General features: G+C 39.7%; 1 protein-coding gene across 2 annotated transcripts in view; it reads left to right on the forward strand.

Moving 5' to 3' along the window:
• Window positions 1–21845, forward strand: part of LOC117457346 (cGMP-dependent 3',5'-cyclic phosphodiesterase) — a 183391-nt gene that overhangs the window by 51521 nt on the left and 110025 nt on the right. Inside the window, exons 1-2 of one of the 2 annotated variants that reach the window (XM_034097376.2) lie at window positions 7354–7487; window positions 7765–7855. In XM_034097376.2, the coding sequence (XP_033953267.1) occupies window positions 7453–7487; window positions 7765–7855 (126 nt within the window). In that variant the 5' untranslated portion in view covers window positions 7354–7452. Of the gene's footprint in view, window positions 1–7353; window positions 7488–7764; window positions 7856–21845 lie in introns of those variants that run through there. The other variant, XM_034097375.2, reaches the window with a different exon arrangement.

Consider the following 21845-nt stretch of genomic DNA (forward strand, 5'->3'; position numbering starts at 1 on the left):
ACACCCGCCCGGCGCCTCACACCTTGAGCAACTCCGGAGAAGAATAGAGTCCAACCCCTATCCAGAAGTAAGGTTCCAGAGCCGACGCTGTGCGTAGAGGTGAGCCCAACCAGATCCAACTGGTAACGCTCCACCTCCCGCACAAGCTCCGGCTCCTTCCCCCCCAGAGAGGTAACGTTCCACGTCCCCAAAGCCAGCTTCTGTCGCCCGGGTCTGGTCCGTCGAGACCCTCCGCTTTCACTGCCACCCTTCTGGCAGCACACCCGACCCCATCGCTGTTTCCCGTAGGTGGTGGGCCCGCGGGACGGAGAAGCGGAGGTGTTGCCCACGTTGCCTTTTCGGGCTGCGCCCGGCCGGGCTCCGTGGCAAGCCCGGCCACCAGACGCTTGCCGACGAGTCCTCCTTCTGGGCCTGGCTCCAGAAGGGGACCCCGGGCTTCCTCCGGGCCGGGTATCCTCACTTCCTGTGTCGTCTTTCATGAGGTCTTTTGAACCAATCTTAGTCTGGCCCCTTGCCTGAGACCAATTTGCCATGGGAGACCCTACCAGGAACACAAGGTTCCAGACAACACAGCCCCCAGGTTCATCAGGGCACACAAACCTCTCTACCACGGTAAGGTGCTGGTTCTTCAGAGAGGTGTGTACAATGTGTACTATAGGACAGTAAAAAAAAAATACAGTTTAAAAGGAGAGTGATTAGTAAAATATGCATACATGAAAAGAAAGAATGCTAACTAGGTAACATAAGATAAGAATAAACAAGTTTAAATGATTTGTTATTGGTTGTGATCATATTCTAAAGATGTTTGAATTATTGAAAAGTATACAGCTCCCTTTCATCTGAGTGTTGAGAGCTGTATCCATAAATTCATGTTGTGCTCAAAGTGCACCAGATTGATGCTTTTAACTTCAACATTTAAAATGAAATCTTCCCGGGGGAGCATGCACCCGGACCCCACTAGAGGATGTGAGGACCACCCCCAAATAAAGCAGGTTAAAATAATTAAATTGCATACATTTTCTTTTAGTAAACACTGCAAACGGGTCCCACAGACCCAAACAGCACACAAAGGTTAAAGGTAAGCATATAATAATGTTAAAATGTGCTAAATACAAAAAAAAGGAGTAAAAGTAGCTCTCATCCTAAAAAAGGTTGGAGAGACCCCTGCTCTAAAGTGTGTGTGTGCGCTTGTATGTGTTTGTGTGTTTTTTAAAAGGTAATCTAGATCACAGAGTCCAAAGCAGATGAAGAGAGACAGTCTTTGAGGAGATTTTGCTTTGAACTAACCTATGTTCTGGCTGCTTCTGTGTTTTTCAAGAGGCCTGCTCTCCTACACGTGTGTGTGTGTGTGTGTGTGTGTGTGTGTGTGTGTGTGTGTGTGTGTGTGTGTGTGTGTGTGTGTGTGTGTGTGTGTGTGTGTGTGTGTGTGTGTGTGTGTGTGTGTGTGTGTGTGTGTGTGTGTGTGTGCGCGCGTGCGTGTGTGTGTGTGTGCGCGTGTGTTTGTTTGTTTTGTGCAAGCTCTACAAAATTGATATTGTACTTGATACAGTATGAGACTGTGTGTACTGCTGATTATCTCTCTGTGTATCTTGCTGCTTTTACCCAACTCTGGTCACAACAGTCTGAGTTTCAGCTGTACTAGAATAACCTTCCACCATGTGTACAAAATAGGCAGCCAGGGTTTCCTGGGACATTGCTGCATTTAACGGCACAGCACACACACCTCAACATGAGTCCATCAAGCAAGCATCAACTTCCGACTAGCTGCCCCTGTGAGCTCTATTTGTCTGCACCTCTACCTACAAACTGTCATATCAACAGAAAACACCTGTTGGTTTCAATTATCGCTTAGCTTTGACCAATCATTGGAGCATGCATACAGTATGCAGAATATACACTAGTATATGCAACATTGAAACACGTTCAATCATACTTTAGAATGACATTGATCAAATCTAATTTTGTTTGAGTTGTTAGAGCTCTCAAAGATTATACATCAGGCAATTTTAATCTCCAGTAAACACGTCACAACAGTACTTAGCTTTGATTGTTTTCTCAAACAATCACCAGTTTCCTTTCCCAGTCTGGCTATTTCTCCAAGCTAAAGATGGGTAATTTTTCACTTTTCATTTTGCAATAACTTTGGTTGTGTTGGTGCAAACGGCCTGCATTTTTGTAACAAGGCTATTTTCTCGATCTATTTTGGAATTCAATTTTCAATTTTTCAAATCGGTCTTTAATTCACTGTGTAACAAATCGACTACGCAAATTAGTCATTCGAGACAAAAATGTCCACTGCAAAAGACTTTGATAAAAACATTATATTAAAAGGTTTTTTTCACAACTTTTTTGGGTTCAATCTTTAAAGCAACTTCCGCCCTAATAGAAAATACCAAAAATGTAATCATTTTCAGGATTTTAACCCTTTCAATGCCATTTTGAAAACATGAAACCGCTGTTTTTTTTCATGATGAAAACAGAGAAAGTGAGTTATTTTCCCAAAAATACACATCTGGAGACTGGCTCTTTTTTTTTTATAACAGTCTTGGATATGTCAAAGATTAGTAACAAAATGGATTTTTTTGCATTATTAGTTTTTGCACAAAATCAGATTGAACAAAAAAGTTACAAATTAGTCATTCGGGACAAAAAAGTCCACTTCCAAAAACTGCTCTAAAATGACAACAGATTAATATTTTTTTAAACTATTTGGGGTTAAATCTTTCAATCAACTTCAGTCCTGATCAAAAATACCAAATGTTAAATTATGTTCAGGATTTTAACCCTTGAACTGCCAGTTTGAAAACATGAATTTGCGTTTTCTATGAAAAACATGCACAAAAAGGCAGTTGTTTTCCATATAATAAATGTTGGGGGGGGTCGGCTTTTTTTTTTTTATCACAGTCTTGGATATGTCAAAGATTAGCAACAACATTTTTTTTTTTGCATCATTAGTTTTTGCACAAAATCAGATTGAACACAAAAAGTTACAAATTAGTCATTTGGGACAAAAATGTCCACTTCCAAAAACTGCTCTAAAAGGACAACAGATTAATATTTATTAAAACTCTTTGGGGTTAAATCTTTCAATCAACTTCAGTCCTGATCAAAAATACCAAATGTTAAATTATGTTCAAGATTTTAACCAGTTTTAAAACATGAATTTGCGTTTTCTATGAAAAACATGCACAAAAAAGCAGTTATTTTCCATATAATAAATGTTGGGAGGTTCGGCTTTTTTTTTTTTATCACAGTCTTGGATATGTCAAAGATTAGCAACAACATTTATTTTGGTTGATTATTAGTTTTTGCACAGAATCAGATTAGACAAAAATGTCCCATCCACTTCCATTATAGCCACATCTTTTGATCTCTCGCCATACCGGTATATAATCATGCATTTTGTAATGTCAGGGTTTTATATTGGAGGAAAATAGTTCAATTTGTCCTTTTTACTGTATATGACCAGATGTGACATTTTACATTGAATTACATGCTTGTCATGTCTTGGTTTACAGTTTACAGCATTCACAATTTCCCCCTCATCTCTTTACCTTTGATGTGTGTGAGAATGTAGGAGTAAGTGTTCTCTCATGGCATTTTGTTTTTCATTTGTGCTGTTGCATGTGTCTTAGAGGTAAACAGACGTATGATCTTGACCCAGCTTGACCTTTTTGTTTAGAATTGTTTGGAACTTCAAAGGATTTGATAATGTCTCTTTAGCATACAAACATACACAGCCATACATGCACTAAGTCAATAAGCGAACACCTGGCTGCAAAGCCAGATCCATAAATATGTGTAGTTTGGCTGGCTGGTCGTTTCATTCCTGTGATACGCAACAAGCAAGTAAGATGAAGAGGCGCTTCTCTGTGGAAGAAGCTAGGGATATGGTGATGCAGCCGGCAACCTCCAGCGAGCTGCTTGACTCTTCTTCTGAATCAGAAACAACCTCAGAAGAAGAATGTGATGTGGAGTTTGTAGTGGAGTCTGATCCTTCTTCTTCTGACCCTTCCACTGAAACTGCAGAGGAAACAGAAGATTCTGGCAGTGGGTGGACATCAACAAATTGTGAAATCTGGTCTCCCTCTAAGAACGACACGCTGCGCTACATTCCCGCTGCCAGAGGTTTGGTTCCAGGGCCCACGCGTTATGCCATTACAAGAATTGATGACGTGGAATCCTCCTTCAATTTATTTTTCACTGCTGAGATCATCAGTAGTATTGTCGACATGACAAACTTGCAGGGGGGATGTTCGGTGGCAAACTGGAGTGATGTGGATGCCACAGATATTCGTGCATACATTGGTCTCCTGATGTTGGCTGGAGTGTACAAATCGAAGGGCGAATCCACCCGCAGCCCCTGGGATGACCACAGTGGACGTGCCATCTTCCGTGCCACAATGACCCACACCAAATTCCGGTTGATGAATACCACCCTCCGGTTTGACGACAAGCTGATGAGACCTTCCTGTCACAGAGAAGACAAGCTTGCCCCCATCCGCTCTCTCTGGGAGAAGTGGACACATCGCCTTCTTATGCTTTTCAACCCTCGTGAAGATGTGTGTGTGGATTAGCAGCTTGTCCCCTTCAGAGGCCGCTGCAAATTCCGGCAATACATACCAAGCAAGCCAGCAAAGTATGGGCTAAAAATCTGGATCACCGCTGACGTTGAAACCTCCTATGCCTGGAAGTGCCAGATTTACACCGGTAAAGCTGCTGGCAGTGCTGCCGAGGTGGGCCAGGGAAAGCGTGTCGTCCTGGAAATGACAGAGGGGCTCCAAGGGATCACTGTGACTTGTGACAATTTGTTCACGTCATATGCACTTGTGCTTTTTACTGCTATGGATCCCTCCTGGAAGCAAGCCAAGTCCTTCAGGAGGAGGCTTTTCTTGGAGGAGTTGGGGAGATCTCTGGTGTCTGCAAAAATCATGCGGAGAAAGCATCCACCTCGTACACCGGCTGCTGTTACCATAGTGGCGGACATACAGGCCTCGGCAGCTGCCCCCGACACCGGCACAATCGCAAGCAGCTCTGCCCCCGACACCGGCACAACCGCAAGCGGCTCATTTTATTCAACACACACTCATACATATCATTGTTCTGTTTTGACAATTTGATTTGTTCATGAATGTTGATTGCAGTTTGCTGTTTGGAAAATAAATGTTGATATTGATACATCTGATGCTGATTTAAAAATGATTTCAAAGAAAGTTGAAAATAGTATTACTTCAGTGTTTTTATAGGTCATATAATTCAATGGTAAAATGTCACATCTGGTCATATACAGTAAAAAGGGACACATTGAACTATTTTCCTCCAATATAAAACCCTGACATTATAAAATGCATGATTATATACCGGTATGGCGGAGAGATCAAAAGATGTGGTTATAATGGGAGTGGATGGGACACGAGTGGCTAATGTGTGACTTTTTTTGTTCAATCTGATTTTGCGCAAAAACTAATAATGCAAAAAAAAAAATGTTGTTGCTAATCTTTGACATATCCAAGACTGTGATAAAAAAAAAAAAAGCCGACCCCCCCAACATTTATTATATGGAAAATAACTGCCTTTGTGTGCATGTTTTTCATAGAAAACGCAAATTCATGTTTTCAAACTGGCAGTTCAAGGGTTAAAATCCTGAACATAATTTAACATTTGGTATTTTTGATCAGGACTGAAGTTGATTGAAAGACTTAACCCCAAAAAGCTTTTAAAAATATTAATCTGTTGTCATTTTAGAGCAGTTTTTGGAAGTGGACATTTTTGTCCCGAATGACTAATATGTAACTTTTTTGTTCAATCTGATTTTGTGCAAAAACTAATAATCAACCAAAATAAATGTTGTTGCTAATCTTTGACATATCCAAGACTGTGATAAAAAAAAAAAAAGCCGACCCCCCCAACATTTAATATATGTAAAATAACTGCCTTTTTGTGCATGTTTTTCATAGAAAACGCAAATTCATGTTTTCAAACTGGCAGTTCAAGGGTTAAAATCCTGAACATAATTTAACATTTGGTATTTTTGATCAGGACTGAAGGTGATTGAAAGATTTAACCCCAAAAAGTTTAAAAAAGTATTAATCTGTTGTCCTTTTAGAGCAGTTTTTGGAAGTGGACTTTTTTGTCCCGAATGACTAATTTGTAACTTTTTTGTTCAATCTGATTTTGTGCAAAAACTAATAATGCAAAAAAATCCATTTTGTTGCTAATCTTTGACATATCCAAGACTGTTATAAAAAAAAAAGAGCCAGTCTCCAGATATGTATTTTTGGGAAAATAACTCACTTTCTCTGTTTTCATCATGAAAAAAAACAGCGGTTTCATGTTTTCAAAATGGCATTGAAAGGATTAAAATCCTGAAAATGATTACATTTTTGGTATTTTCTATTAGGGCGGAAGTTGCTTTAAAGATTGAACCCAAAAAAGTTGTGAAAAAAACCTTTTAATATAATGTTTTTATCAAAGTCTTTTGCAGTGGACATTTTTGTCTCGAATGACTAATTTGCGTAGTCCAATCGAATGATACCGGAGGGTTAAGTGATGTACCTAAAACGCAAAATGCATTTCTAACATAATTGTTTTGTAAAAACGTAATGCTCACTTAAATTCTAATCATGCCCCACATTGCATTTAAATACTTAGGTTACATCTCTCCAAATAATCACGAGAACAGTGTGACAGCAGCTCAGCAGATGCATTTTTTCATGTAATATGACATGACATTGTGTGGACACTGTAAGTGCATTTAGCTGCTGGCGAGCTTATTTTTTAGAAATGGCTCGGAGGTTTGTCAGATTGATGGACTACATTAGGCAGTCCTATTCAACCTGCTGTTCAGCTGCATGCTAAATGTCCTGTCTCTACCAATGTCACCTCAGAGCTGTCAGCGGCACACGGGACGCATCCTGAATCAGATTGAACATGTTGGGATGAATCTGTACACTGATTAAATGTATACGGGTGTGGAGGGGGGGGGGATAAATCTATTAAATATTCAATGCAATATAAATATAAACTACGTGTGACTATTATTTAAATGAGGCTATTGAAGGGGCTAATTTATTTATAATGTATTTTTTAAATGTATTTTACGGGAATGTATTGTTCCGTTAAAAAAAATATCATAGATCAAAAACTTCCCACAGTATTCCTTTGTCGCACACACTGACAGGATGAAAGTGAAACGAGGGAGGGTGAAGCAGTGAGACCCAGAGGTAGAGCAGAGAGAGAGAGAGAGAGAGAGAGAGAGAGAGAGAGAGAGAGAGAGAGAGAAAGAGGAGGAGGGACTTTGTTCTCTCTATGTGCTTCAGCTTGTGGTGTTCGCGCTCCAGTGTGTGTCTCAGCCTACCGGGCGCGAGTGTGAGCATCAGTGCATCGCTGTGTGTATGTGTGAATGTGTGTGTGACTCCAGCGCTCTCTCTGCGTACGAAAGGTGGAGATGACATGACTGCGCTCGAGAGGAAGAAAGGAAAGGACCTGTAAGGACTCCACACACAGACACACAGACAGACACACACACACACACACACACACATGTAAACACTTTTGCTCTTACATTCCCTCACACACACCTTTCTAAATTCCTGAACTCCTCCCGTCAAGGAAAAGACAAGTTGTGTTGGAAGAGCATGTCTTTGAAACTACTCTGTTTCCAGCAGCTTATCGCTCAAACTGTAACGGCTGTCTCCATGTGTGCAAAGTGCTCAACACAAATACACACACAGGGTGCTGACTTTTTATTTGTGATGCCTGCAGACGCGGTCAGCAAGTGTTTCTGCGCCCTGAAGAGAGTTCAGCTCCAGCCCTGACTACCAGACAGTCCCCCACGCTGTCCGAACAACTCCAGGTAGGATACATTCTTTTATTTTCTCCTGCCCATGCTGTCCAAACACAGGATGCTACAGTATATGCTTCATGCCCTTTTTCTTCCTGTCATATTTATTATTATTAAAAAGCCCATAACTAAAGGTATACTGTTCTATATATTCTCCCTATAAGCTACACTGCCCTGGTGTTATCTTCATGTACTCGTTTAAAAATTATTTTTTAAGGCGGAATATACATTTATGGGCTTTCTATCTTGTATTGTTACTCCTTTGATCTCCTTTCCTTTTCTTCTTTCTGTCACACACACACACACACACACACACACACACACACACACACACACACACACACACACACACACACACACACACACACACACACACACTGTCCTCTGCATCTCCTTATTCTCTCAGCGTTTTTGTTTTGGGAAACTTATGCCTTACGGAGGTAAGTTTGAGCTCCTGTTGCTGCAGCTCTCTGTTGATTGAGTATGGAACATAATTGATTGCCTGGAGCGTGTGTGTGTGTGTGTGTGTGTGTGTGCGTGTGTGTGTGTGTGTGTGTGTGTGTGTGTGTGTGTGTGTGTGTGTGTGTGTGTGTGTGTGTGTGTGTGTGTGTGTGTGTGTGTGTGTGTGTGTGTGTGTGTGTGTGTGTGTGTGTGTGTGTGTGTGTGTGTGTGTGTGTGTGTGTGTGTGTGTGTGTGTGTGTGGTGACTCCGATTATAGATGAGAAGATAAAACATGAAACAGTAATAATCATAAAAAGGAGGAAATTAAAGACTGTGCCATTGTTGTTTAAATCGTGTATCAGGGTTTTTGCACACAGTCTCTATGTGGGTGTGTTTATTGTTACCTGAGTGTGTATTTGTGAGAGTGTTGATGCAATCTTGCTCTTGCAATCCCTGCCGCAGTTTGCCTAATTCTTTTGTCTACATCTACTGTAGTTGAGGTCTGTTTTGCTCTTTCTTTTATGATTGGTGACAACCAGATACTTACAATTTAAAAAGCTGCTGCTTTCCTGTGACGTTACATGTGCCATTAAGCAGCATTAGTAAGAGTGTGTATGTCTGTGTGCGTGTGTGTATTTGTTTGTACAAGCATGTGTTGATGCGGGTGTGCATGTGTGTCTTCATTTCAGAGGGAATTAATGTTGTTGGCGGCAATATATAAAAAAAAAAGTTTGATTGGCTGCCAGTGTCGACATGTTCTGCTCAGATCCAATTATCTAGACAGATACACACTCACAGTAACGTGGGCAAACGCGCACACACAATGATGACACACAACCCAGCATGCACAAATTACTTTTTAATTGATGTCAGTGTGTTGCAGGGCAAAGATCAATTATATGCATATAAACAATTGCACTTATTCAACCGTAATTCATACTGACTAGTGTGTGTGTACATATGTGTGTGTGTATCTGTTCTTACAGTGCTAATGCACTTCTGAGTCAGCCCTCTCCATACGCATTTCCGCAGTCAGTTTATGCTACTGAATGTCTTGTCCAACAGCATTCCTCTCTTAAAGCCTGGGTGTGTTTGTATGTGGTTTGTTGCAGAAACGTCACACATACTGTACTGTAATACTTTCTCGCTGCTAGTAGGCGTGCACCTTGTGCAGCGCCACCTTCAGGAGTTGCTTTAAAGAATTACATTTGTCTTGGTTTAAAATGTGTGTTAAGAGGAATATTTTCAATTTTATAAATGAATTGTATTGATCAGCAAGGTCTTACAGTTGTATTTCATGGGTTGCACAAAAAGGCTTTTGGTGACATCAGGAGTCTTATCCTGTAATGTGACGGATTATGACAAAGAGTCCACGAAAATGTGTTAGTACAGAATGTGGAAGTGAAAGTGCTGTGTGTGTGTGTGTGTGTGTGTGTGTGTGTGTGTGTGTGTGTGTGTGTGTGTGTGTGTGTGTGTGTGTGTGTGTGTGTGTGTGTGTGTGTGTGTGTGTGTGTGTGTGTGTGTGTGTGTGTGTGTGTGTGTGTGTGTGTGTGTGTGTGTGTGTGTGTGTGTGTGTGTGTGTGTGTGTGTGTTCACTGGTCCGTGTGAGCCAATGAGACAGTAAAAGCTGCAGGTCAATCTCTTCTCAGTCTGAAACTGACCAGATGTGAGGATTACATCGACAGAGCATCGGGTTGGTGCTTGTGTGTTTGTGAGAGAGAGCCTGCCTAGTTTCACTAAAACTCAACAAAATGTGTGTATCTACAGTACGTTATGTTATAAGCTCTCCTGTGCTGGGTGTCAATGCAAAGTGTATTTTTAGCTTTATATTCCCCCATGCTGATAAACTGAGCCTAAAATGATGCGTTGTCTGTGCAGTTTATGTAAGGCTCAACAAGTGTGTGCCTCTTTTAATGAAATATCTGAAGCCACACTTTGGGACAGGTGTGTTTATTCCTCCCCCCCTTCAGCTCCCTGACTATTATCTGTGTCTGTCATCTTCAACCCTCAATATCAGGCTGCGCAGATGTCTCATTTAGGAATCTTCTGGACTGAATACTGATATGGAAGACATTTTTTGGAATGTAACAAACACAATTTTATATTGTAATGTGAATGTGTGGTGTGGGTGTGTCCAGGAATGCCATCAAGTAGTGCCCCAGATATATTCACCTTAATGTCATGAAAGAGTTCCTATTGGATGGGATCAGCAACCTACTAAAGTCGGCACATGATTTTTCAGTTTTTGGGACAAAATGGGGGGGCTTTGTGCTAAAAACTAATTGATGGATTTGTAATTCGTACCAAACCATAAAGAGTTGATGATATAATGATGCTAGGTCATTGCTTCACTTTACGTCTTCACACAATCATACCAGTAAAAACAATTAATTGTATTTCTTGCTCTCCCAGACTGTGCATGTTTACCTTTTATCATTTTATGTAATCTGATATAGAGAGAGATGTGGTCCTAGACCTGGTCTTCTACTTTTCGTCTTTTTAAAAATCATTTCATACCACATACTGAATAAGACATTTAGTAAAGAAGGATGAATAATAAGGTTATTTTGGCTCCTGGCAAACCTTAATTTAAAACCACCAAAAAGCAATAACAGGGAAAGATCAATCCGTCAACAACTCCATACTGCAATAAAACCAGGAAATCAATATCCCACAATGTTTTTGTAATACATCAGGAAATGCAACGACTTCCCCCTTAAGACCTGACATAGTCATTTCATCCTTATGTGAAACCTTCATATCTTATTGTCTACTCTGCTTCCATCCTCAGTGTGAACACCAGCAGTGATATTTACAGCAGTAAGCAGCAAACACAAGAGCATGATATTCAGCACATTTAGTTAAGCACACACAGCAGTGCAGTGGGTGAGCACTCAATGCTTAAGATTGAAACAAATTATCTCCACAGGCAGCGCAGGACTAGTGACCTATGTAGGATATACAATGTGTGAAGTGGTGGATGAGCCACTATAGTGAAAATGGCTTGTGAATAATTTCACAGCACTCCATTACATGACCCTCAAAACGAGCAGAAGCAGTGGATGATACAGACACTGAAGTAGCAGTAGCACAGCCTGTTCTGTTCATATACGTAGCTGACAGCACAGCATGTCCCATCATCAGGCATCCCTTCCTGACTGGGGCTTCAACCAGAAGCTCTTTTACACTTCCCATTAGTGTTGAAGTGAATGGTAAAACTAGATACAATGCCACACATGTAATTAAACCTTTGATAGACATAAAAGCTTTTGAATTCAGCCCACCACTCAGACTTCTCCTTTAACGATAGCCTATGAGCTAAAAATACTTTGATTATATGATATGTTAGGAGGAACTGGAGTGTGCCCTACTGACAGGAACCTGGTGCAATGTAGGGAACTAACTAATGCCTCACCATCTGCCTGCTTTATTCCAGCTCAACTTGGGAAGGTTGGGGAATTACAGTTTTATTTAATAACTTATTAAATGTTAACCTCTTTCTTTTGACCATTTGCATTCTTTAAATAGCCTGCACTGAGAGTTCATTCAAAATGTCCTTTACATGTTTTACTTGACCACTTCTAGAATGAGGTATCTTGAACCTGCGTGTTGAAAATCACATCAACTGTTTAACTTAACAATTTTAATAGTGTGTTGATTTTTCATTTAGAGTAAGTAAGTGATATCTTAAAAGATCACTTATCCTATCATTCGTATGCAGATGACACACAGCTCTTTATCTTTCTCCCAATGACCTTAGCCAAATCAACACCCTCGTAAAAGGCATTTCAGACAAGATTATTGGATGGCAAGAAAACGTCTTCCATCTAATCATTAAAAAATTAAATGTTAATACGTTAGCCCATTCAATGTGTGTGAGTGAGCCTTGTGAGTCTATCTTAATGTAAGTGCATAGTGATTTTATAAATAAATATTGCATGTTGTTGTTTTCCCCTTTATTCGTATACCTCTGTTTTGCATGTGGTGGATGTATTATTTTTGTATACCTCTTTCTTCCTTTTCATTTCCTTTGATATGTAAAATACGTTGAGATTCTCTATATGTATGTACAGGGTTGGGTTGTAACGGAATACATGTAACGGCGTTACGTAATCAGAATACAAAAATCAAGTAACTGTATTCAGCTCGCGTTACATTTGAAAAACGAGTAATCTGATTACAGTTACTTTCGTAAACCTGAAGTGAATACATTTTGGATTACTTATTGGAATTATTGATGGAAAGATTTCCTCAACATTTAATATTCATTACTAGTAGGTAGAGCGGAATCATCACAGCCCACAAAACCTATTACCGCCGCAGATGGACCAAAAAAGCGTTTGAAAAAAAATCGCGGGTCCGCTCAGTGGAACAATAACAACGAAACATGGAGGAACAAAAGTCTGCGTTTAAATCGCGTGTGTGTATATAGGTGTGTGTGAGTGTGTGTGTGTGTGTGTGTGTGTGTGTGTGTGTGTGTGTGTGTGTGCGTGTGTGTGTGTGTGTGTGTGTGTGTGTGTGTGTGTGTGTGTGTGTGTGTGTGTGTGTGTGTGTGTGTGTGTGTGTGTGTGTGTGTGTGTGTGTGTGTGTGTGTGTGTGTGTGTGTGTGGTTAAAACACATCAGCCTGCGGTCGCTCTTTAGTCTTTAGCCTTACTAATGATTATTTCTGAAGATAAACACAGTGAAGGTGGCGCGTGAAAGGCACTGTGCGGCACGCTCGTCTTCTCAGAGGCTGAGTTAACCCTCCCGCTGCCTCCTGGCGCTGCAGAGATTTCATGAAGTGAAGGAGGTGTTCCTTCTATAAAGCAGATACTGTGAGTGTCACGGACATGAATTCATAGATCAAGGCAGACTGGTGCACACACTCTCCTGTTTTGCCAATCCGGTGCTTAAACTATAGCTCTACACCCCTGGCCGAAATGTCCTTAAAATGAAGTCTGAGTTCGACATTTTAATTCATGTCCTGCCAACACTGGCAGGACAGAAGGCGACACGCCCGTTCTAAGCTATCCCAAGCTGCATCGCAGCATCCCCAACAAGTGTATTATGTTGTTACATCGTTTCAGATGTGATGTTTCAGTTGTGCTCTTGATAAGCCATTAAAACAGTAAAAACACGTTCAGTTTCCTTTTGCTTTTTGTGTCTCCTGTTCACCAAAACATACCATCTGTGATGGAAAAAGAAAGTAATCTAAAAGTAATCTGATTACGTTACTTTTTTAAGGCACGTAACTGTAACTGTATTCGGATTACTTTCAGAGCCATGTAATTAGTAATCAGTAACTGATTACATTTACAAAGTAACCCTCCCAACCCTGTGTATGTATATGATCTATAAATAAATAACTCGGTCATACTTGAAGCCAAAAATCTATTAATGCAAGGATTTAAGTACAAAGTCTTTAAACAGAAGGAAAATATACAGGGCTCTGGCGAGCATACATACCAATGCAGAGTGACAGTACCTAATTAAACTAAAACTATGTTGCTCTGCATGAAAGCAACATCAATACAACGCAACACAATCTCTTATGGAGTGCAATGCAATGCACGCCACAGTATTACCACACAGTAGTATAGCATATGGAGAGCTCCAAATACATGCAGTACATTTATATCCATCAAGTGTGCTCCCCTCCTCTCAGTTTTATTGCATTGATCGCCAGTTTGAATTAAGCTACTGGGAGCAGGATCCGTAACATTGTGCTATTCCCAACACTGCTCTTAAGTAGGTACGTCAGGAGACTTGATAACAGGTGAGGTGTGACATGCACGAGGAGAGGCTGCAGCAGTAGAGAATGTGCACTGAGTGGACCGCTTACATCGATCCATAGCACATTGATTGGGGTGATTTAGTGAGAAGTAGATTACAAACGTTTGAATTTGTGTATTTTATCTGGAAAAGCACAGTATTGTGTCCAGGGAAATTCAATGTATTGATGCTTCTAAGTGAATAGCACGTCATCTGTTTATGCTTTGAAAACTATGAGTAAAATCCTTCACAACCTTTTTTCCATGACTAGGATTATATTAGATAAGAGATGTCATTAAAAATGTACTTTATGCAACAATAACTTTGAGTGTTTCAACATGGCTTAAAAAAAGACGAGACAGTTGGAGAAACTCACTTAATTTCAAATCTTGAATTTCCATTAACTAAAAGGTCAAACAAATCTAATATAATGACTAAAGTTGTAAGCAGTAATTTGAATAATACAAAGTATTATTATGTTTGCAACCCATTTGCTTTTATTCAACAATAAAGGGGCTCAGACTTGTGGTTCTCAACTGTTTTGAATGGAGTTGGTATATTGAGTGTTTTTGCAATTAACATAACTATCAAGCAAGAGCAACAATAGCTTTGATTGAAGTCTGGAGGAGAGGGGAAACATGTGCAGCCTTCTCACAGTTTCATTTTCTTGGCACCTTTCTAATACAATTTTTTTTCATTCTTTGCATCATCTCCAAACTTAATATAGTACATTGGGGGCAAAAATACAATCCTTGTTGATTGCTTCCTTGCTCCTGCTGTGGTGGCATTTCTCTTGTTGCAGGGCTCACTGTGACTGAATTACAGACACTTGGAGAGAGTGTTTTACATTTCCGGGGCACAGCGGGTGGGGATTATGTGCTATAGGGTTCAAAGTGATGAGAAGACAGTGGCACCAGTAGAGACCACTGGGCTTTCTCTGCCACTGCACTTTGAATCACATTGTGATACATGGCCTGGGACACAAGCGCACCTTCACTCCACAACAACCCTCTGAGAGCACTGAATATATATGTGTGTATGTGCGTGTCAGGAATTGTATTTTATATTTGATAAATGGACTGCGTTATTCAGTGCTGCTGAATTTTATCTCAAGTGGATCCCTGTAGAGTTGTGAGCAAGCGTTTTCTCTCTTTCCTTGGGTTTGTCTATTCACACAAGTCTTCTAGCACATATCACCTATCTGCAGGTAAATATAGGTTAATATATGAATACGTATGTGACGCTCACCCTGACTGGCTTGCTGGATATTATCCCAGTTATTATACGGCTACTTAAGCGGGCCCTAGTGCTTTTTTGAATGTACCCTTTCCCTTTCTTGTAATGTTTTATATTGGTTTGTGTACATGAAAACGGTCCACAAAGGCTAGAATCCCAAAGTGAAGGACTTATATATATACACTTCTTTTTTTATTGACATGGCTGCACATAGTCCCTTGATCAGATTGCTCTTAGCAACGGTCTGCTATATCTAAGCAACGGTAGACTATACAGAAATAGCAAGCGTCTGAATGTTGAGTATTCTACTAAGCAGTGAAATAGGGTTATATATGTGCTGTTGTTCAAACCCCTTGCTGACTTGCTTAACTCCTGGTACTGATGAGTCGTCACTTGAGCACTCTCCATTCACTCAGACAGCTAGATAATAATCATGACACTGTCCCTCTCGTTTTGATAAATTAATATAATTCAAAACAAGGAAAGAGCAGGCACAGTAGAAACAAACTGAGAGGAAGCACAGACAGTGTTGCAGTGAGTTGTTTCCTTTAATCAGAGTCTTGCGTTATGTATAGTTTTGAAAGGTTTTTTATAAATTATGGATTCAATGCAGTCAAAATCCATCTAGAAGGCATGTCATCTCCTACTCAATGGCTCAGTTATGGCTTCATGGTTCGTTTTGCCCCATGCTACACTTTTGCTCACGCTTTTGAAACATATATGTATTTAGCATAACAACGCAGATATACTATACGTTTCTAAAAGTGATTCTGTCTATTTTCTAATTAACATTTTTGTAGAATATTCAAAACTAAACTTTTTTCACCAAACTTCTTGTTCTGCAACTTATAAAAAAACAGGACGTTTTAGAAGCCTTTTCTATTTGAAGGAGAAAGGATCTTCTCTTCTATTGTCCAGCCTAATTTCAAGTATCTCAAGCTATAAGAGATATGTGAAATTGTCAGGTGGCTTTGTCAGGCTAGAGGGAAAATGCACTGCCTCGAGCTAAACAGAAGAAAAAAACATCATCATTCACCTCATGTAGGATGAAAGACCACAGAGGAGTTCTTCTGAGTCAAACTATTTCACGGAGGCTGATAATACATCCTGTCCTCAGATAAGGCATGGTTTACTGAGCTTCATTGTTTATAAAAGGTACGTTATAAATAGACTTTGGTCACTTACTGTAAGTACAATTTTGAAGTAATTGTAGTGAACTAAGTAGCCGGTAGGGACTGTTTTGACCAACAGGGCTATAGTAAAAACTGTATATCTCTGCCTTTCTGTTTTATTTCCCATTCTTCCCACTGCCCAAACAAAAAACTTGTTACTCCTGTTTCTTGAGCCAGTGTATAAAATCTATCTAAAACTTAAGGTGGGTGTCCCGCCCACTCTCCCTGTACTGAAAAAGGGAGATGGTTTTCTCTTCATCTGGCATTGCTGCAGTAACTCACCACAAGTGAGGCCAAGTTAGATAACGCGAGTGCAGAGGCAGGAGAGAGAGGCAGCGTGAGTAATAGACAACTGCGGAAAAAGCAACATAAGGGAGGACAGATAGATAGACAGACAGACAGATAGATAGATAAATAGATAAATAGATAGATACATTAGTTGAAAATTGGAAAGAAAATATACACAAAGCAGCAAAAAGGGTGAATGCACTCCCAAGTAACCCGAGGTGCACTCTCCTATTCACTCTTCATTATCCTCTTAATAACTCAGTGTTTTTTGGGGGTTGTTTTCAGTTTCAGTGCTATTATTTTTTCCGTCCGATTCAATTTGCAGTCCTTCCACTGTGGTAATAGAGCATTACTGAATGGAGACTTACAATAGAGGGGAGAATAAAAGGCAGAGTAGAAAGAAAAGAGCCGGGGAAATGGGTGAAAGCACAGCAAGGTATAAGCTGTCAGTATGTGATTTCCCAGAGGAACTAAAAAAGACACTTGGTTTGTGTCCGTCTGTGCAGGCAACATTTGTGTGATTGTGTGTAGCTTCACCTACACATTATACTCTTGTACTGTGCTCCTCTGCACTATTGACCTTTGTGCATCTCTGACATGCTCCGGTTTTCCTATCGGACAGAAACTTCAATAACCAGCCACTCACCAAACAGTGTGTGTGTATTTTGTGAGGGGATCTATGTGTGGGTGGGTGTGTTGGTGCATGCATGTGCATGGACAGTGAATGCATCTTATGCACGTAGCCATGTTTTTATCACTTTATATCGGTCTTTTTAGGGTTGGCTGACTTTCTTATTGATCCAATTTGCACCAATAATGAAGAACGATCTTCTTCCATTTCCAAACACACGCACTTCCACACACATACACTACCATGCAAATGCACCAAAACATTCATGCACTCAAACGTTCACTTTAAATGTTCCATAAGCACAGAGGTCAGCATCCCCCAGGCTTATGTACCTTTTACTCTAAAAGCTCAGCATTGTCAAGAGGGATGCATCAAGACATGTGAGTGGCTTTTAGATTTCCCTGTGGAGAAACTGACAGTTAACTGAAAGGGAAATATGAGCTTCTCCATCCGGACCGTGGATGTCAAACATATTTTTATTTGGCAAGGCAAACTGTCCAAACACTGACGTGCAGATACTTTAAAACTGCATGTAGTGTACTGCTACAATGTATCTGCACACCCTTGAGCATGTCCTACCCAGTAACTTGCACAATTAACCATAATTGATAACGCGAATCGCTTCATAAATATTCATGTGATAATAAATATTCATGTGCTAATAAATGTTCATGTGCCAATAAATGTGTGCATCTGGATTTTATTCAATGCAGTAAAGCCTTTATAATATTATAAAAGTAGTTTCCTGGAGAATATCAAATGGCTGTAGTTAGTTGAGTTCGGACTAGGCACATATGACATGCACCCTTCTCGCTGTGACATCTAATAAAGTCAAAATATAATCTAACTGGTGACATCCCATCAGCCGCAACACCAAATAAGGCCATGGCAAAGGGCCATTAACCCCCACCACACACACAAACACACACACACACACACACACTCTTAATGTGGGACCCCGCCACCTTCAAATTCAACCTTTATCTCTTTATCTGTTGATGAAATTGAAGCACAGTGTTTCTCTGAAAAAATTATAATAACATAAAACTGCCAGCTGAGTCTGCTCCCATCTGCTGCTCCGACTCCGCTGCTCCATTGAATTAACCAATCAGGCCTTCAAGCAAATTGATTCACTTTCCATGTTCATGTGTTGCCTACAATAAAAATGTGTTTTCATTGGACTTTGTGTTCCTCAATTGAAGTTGCAGCGCTGTTACTACAAGGTTTTAATTCCCATCCTCTTTTGTTCGGGTTTGTGTTTCAAAAATCAATCTTAAATTGCAAACCTTCTAGAATTAAAAAAGCGTTGACTTTCTCAACCCTGAACAGGGTTTTTCCGAAAGATTATCTGTCACAAAACACAAATAAGCCCAGAAACTAACCAAGAGTGACCGGTAAAGATTATTTATTACATTCAGAAAAAGGGAAAGGTTATATTTAGTTCAGCCTCTGTTGACCCGCAGCTGGCCCTGACATTGACATTAAAGCATTTGATCTCTCCAAGTTTTCTCATGTCTCGGCTGTCTGCTCGTCTATGATACAACTTGGCAGCTCGTCCACACACGAAAAAAGTTCACCAGTGGCATCTCAGTATTAAACTGTCAAATTTGATTCTCTCTGTTGAAGCTTTTCTCCTCTTCCTCCCACCGTCTTTCTCTCCCACTACGTCCATTACTTCTCATTCTGTGGTTTTTCTACATTTTTTAAACTGAACACACATCACACAACCATCCTTGACAACACAATGCTGTTTAACTTCTTATACGAGTGATTTGTCCTCAGAGAAGGCTTGCCTTCTCGAGTGTCAGGGGTTTGAATGCAATCCACGTCAAAGTGTGAGTGCTCAAGCCCTCGACAGGCGTGCAGAGCAGTTTGTCTGATGTGTCCTTCAACACGGCTTCCACACAAAATGTCAGTGATGGTGACGCTAAGGCCATCTCTTCTCTTTTGATATTTCTTTTTTGTTTGGCTACTTGTTTTATCAGGCTTGCACCCTCAGTGTATAAGTTAAAACCAATGTATGTCTACTCTATGTACTGTACAGTCAATATGAATTCAAGGTACAACACATATTACAAATGTAAAAGAGAACATTATGTTGACACCATGTAAAATGATCACAGGTGTTGCAGCCTGAGCCTGGGTTCCAGCCTGAGCTAATCCTGTCAAACCTAAAGAGGAAAACAGAAGAAGGATTTTTGTTTTAATTCCACTCTTGCCACCTTGTACCTCAACTCCTTTTCACCTTCAGTGATACACATACATGTACAGTAGATACCGTTTTATTCTAACTTTCACTTCTGGAAATGTAGGTACATTTATGCCAACTAACATACTATCTTAATCAATTTGACCCCACACAGTAATATAATCATATAGTATAATGGTTCAAAAGTGATTGTTGCTTTTTAAAATCTGTTTCTTTTAGATATGTACATTTAAACAGCCTTACTTTCCTAGTTGTGGCATTAGGTTTGTTTATTTAGGATATGCTCAAACACTGGGAGAATATCACATAACCTGTTGCTATCATTTTATCGCGATTAAACTGCTGTTCAACACTTCTCCCTGTAAGCTGCATGGTCTTATAGACATACCAATACACAAGAACTTTACAAAACCCCTGCTGCCTTTTAAATGCTAAGTTTCAGTAACTCCACTAGAGGCAACTTCAGTAAAGCAAAAATAAATCGTCACGTCAGGTCTGTTTCCATTTCCATTTTCTTATTGAAGTGTAAGTTATTTATTTGACATGATGAACATGCTGCTCCGGTTTGAGTTATTTCGGAGTTAGTCTGCTAATATGCTGTTTCTTTCAAAAATCCTTCATTGATTTGAGTGAGCTCTGGGTCTGTATATTAACTCAGCCCAGAAATGTAAGTATCTAAGTGAGTGAAGTACATTTATGAAATGAATAAAACACTATATATTTACATGAAATGTGGTGATTTCACTTAATTCCTGTATGATATCTCCGTTAGTCCTCATAATCATAAGTGACAGAGCTGTCGGAGAAGTGCTTAGCTGTGGTGGAATTATTAATACAATTAATGGCAGTATTTTCTTTTGAATCAAAGATGCACAGTCTCTGTACACTGCTTGCTCTGAAGCTAAATTGATCAACAAGAAAAATTTATCATTTGATTAACTTTTTAAGACTTGCTCTTTTATGTTGGAAATTAATAGCTTGAGTGTTTCGGCTGTGATGGATTCTAAAACCAGTAAATCAGTGGCAAGACGCGCAATGCGTTTTTGACATATATTTAAAATGCTGAGCAGTAATGTTTTATAAGCCTATTATAAGCCTATTACTTACGCCTTTTTTAGTGCTTAAGACACCTCATTATCCACTCTTTGTGGCTTCAACAGTAAACATTCTTCTATTCACACAATTTAACGAGCAATATAATAAAGCCATCAATATTGGATGGTAAAGCTGTTTTACTGTTGTTCATTTTTCCTGAACTTTATTCCGTCAAATTCATTAAAATTATTATTCTTTCGTTTCCCAGCAAGAAAATAAGCCCTCATTGAACTTTCCGTTATTTTTACTGAAGCAAAGTACGGGACTGAATACATTGTGGACTTTCTGTCTACTGTATGATTAATCGTCAAAAAGTTGAATCTTGCCCGACTAAATCCATCTTAAATCACTATCACAGTGTTTGTGGAGCCAGTTGAAGATTGAGTTTAAAGTTCATGTAATGTCTGCTGACTGTGAGAGCAAAAACACTGATAAAGGACAAGATGAAAACTCAATTTGGAGCATGTCAGCAGGTTAAAAAAAATAGTACACAGCACACAGAGATAAGACAAAAGAGCCCTTGAAACCAAACAGTGGTGTATTATCCTCCGCTGCTGACCTTACGAAGCAGCAAATACTGTGTCATAGCTGCTCGGTACGAGTCTCGTTTTCTGTGTCATTATTACCTGTGGTTCCTCATCGATTTGTAAATTACCTTGCGTCAAACGTAGGTAGGATTTAAAAAATAAAAATGTACAAGAGTTTTTTAACTTTGACACCAAGATGTAATGACATTTTGAACAACAGTTCTACACTGAAAAGGGTTTTCTCGGACTCTTGCATTTGTTTTTGCCTTTATTTGACATCCCGCAAAAGCTTTTAGAAACTCTTAGTGGGATCAGGATGTCCGCTTGCATCGCTGTTATATTTTTATTAGAAATAATGTCAATAATAATTTTTGACGCCAGTTTATGAAATCTTTTACAGCATTAACTGATATCTACATTTGCTGTGGGATTTTTCTGTTACATGCTAAACAAATAATCTCCCTAAAGTGTTGTTGCTGCTGCTGTGCCTTGACTTTCATCTGTCTGTATTAGTTTGTGCAGTTTAATAGTCTTTCGAACACACAAACAACGTGACTGTAAAGAATGCAAGTCGTTTATTTAAATTAATTAAACTCTATTGATACTCGTGCAGTGTATGTGTTGGTAACAGCATAACAGGAGGCCAGTTAA

Source organism: Pseudochaenichthys georgianus, chromosome 13 (genome assembly GCF_902827115.2).
Source record: "Pseudochaenichthys georgianus chromosome 13, fPseGeo1.2, whole genome shotgun sequence".
NCBI lineage: Eukaryota > Metazoa > Chordata > Actinopteri > Perciformes > Channichthyidae > Pseudochaenichthys > Pseudochaenichthys georgianus.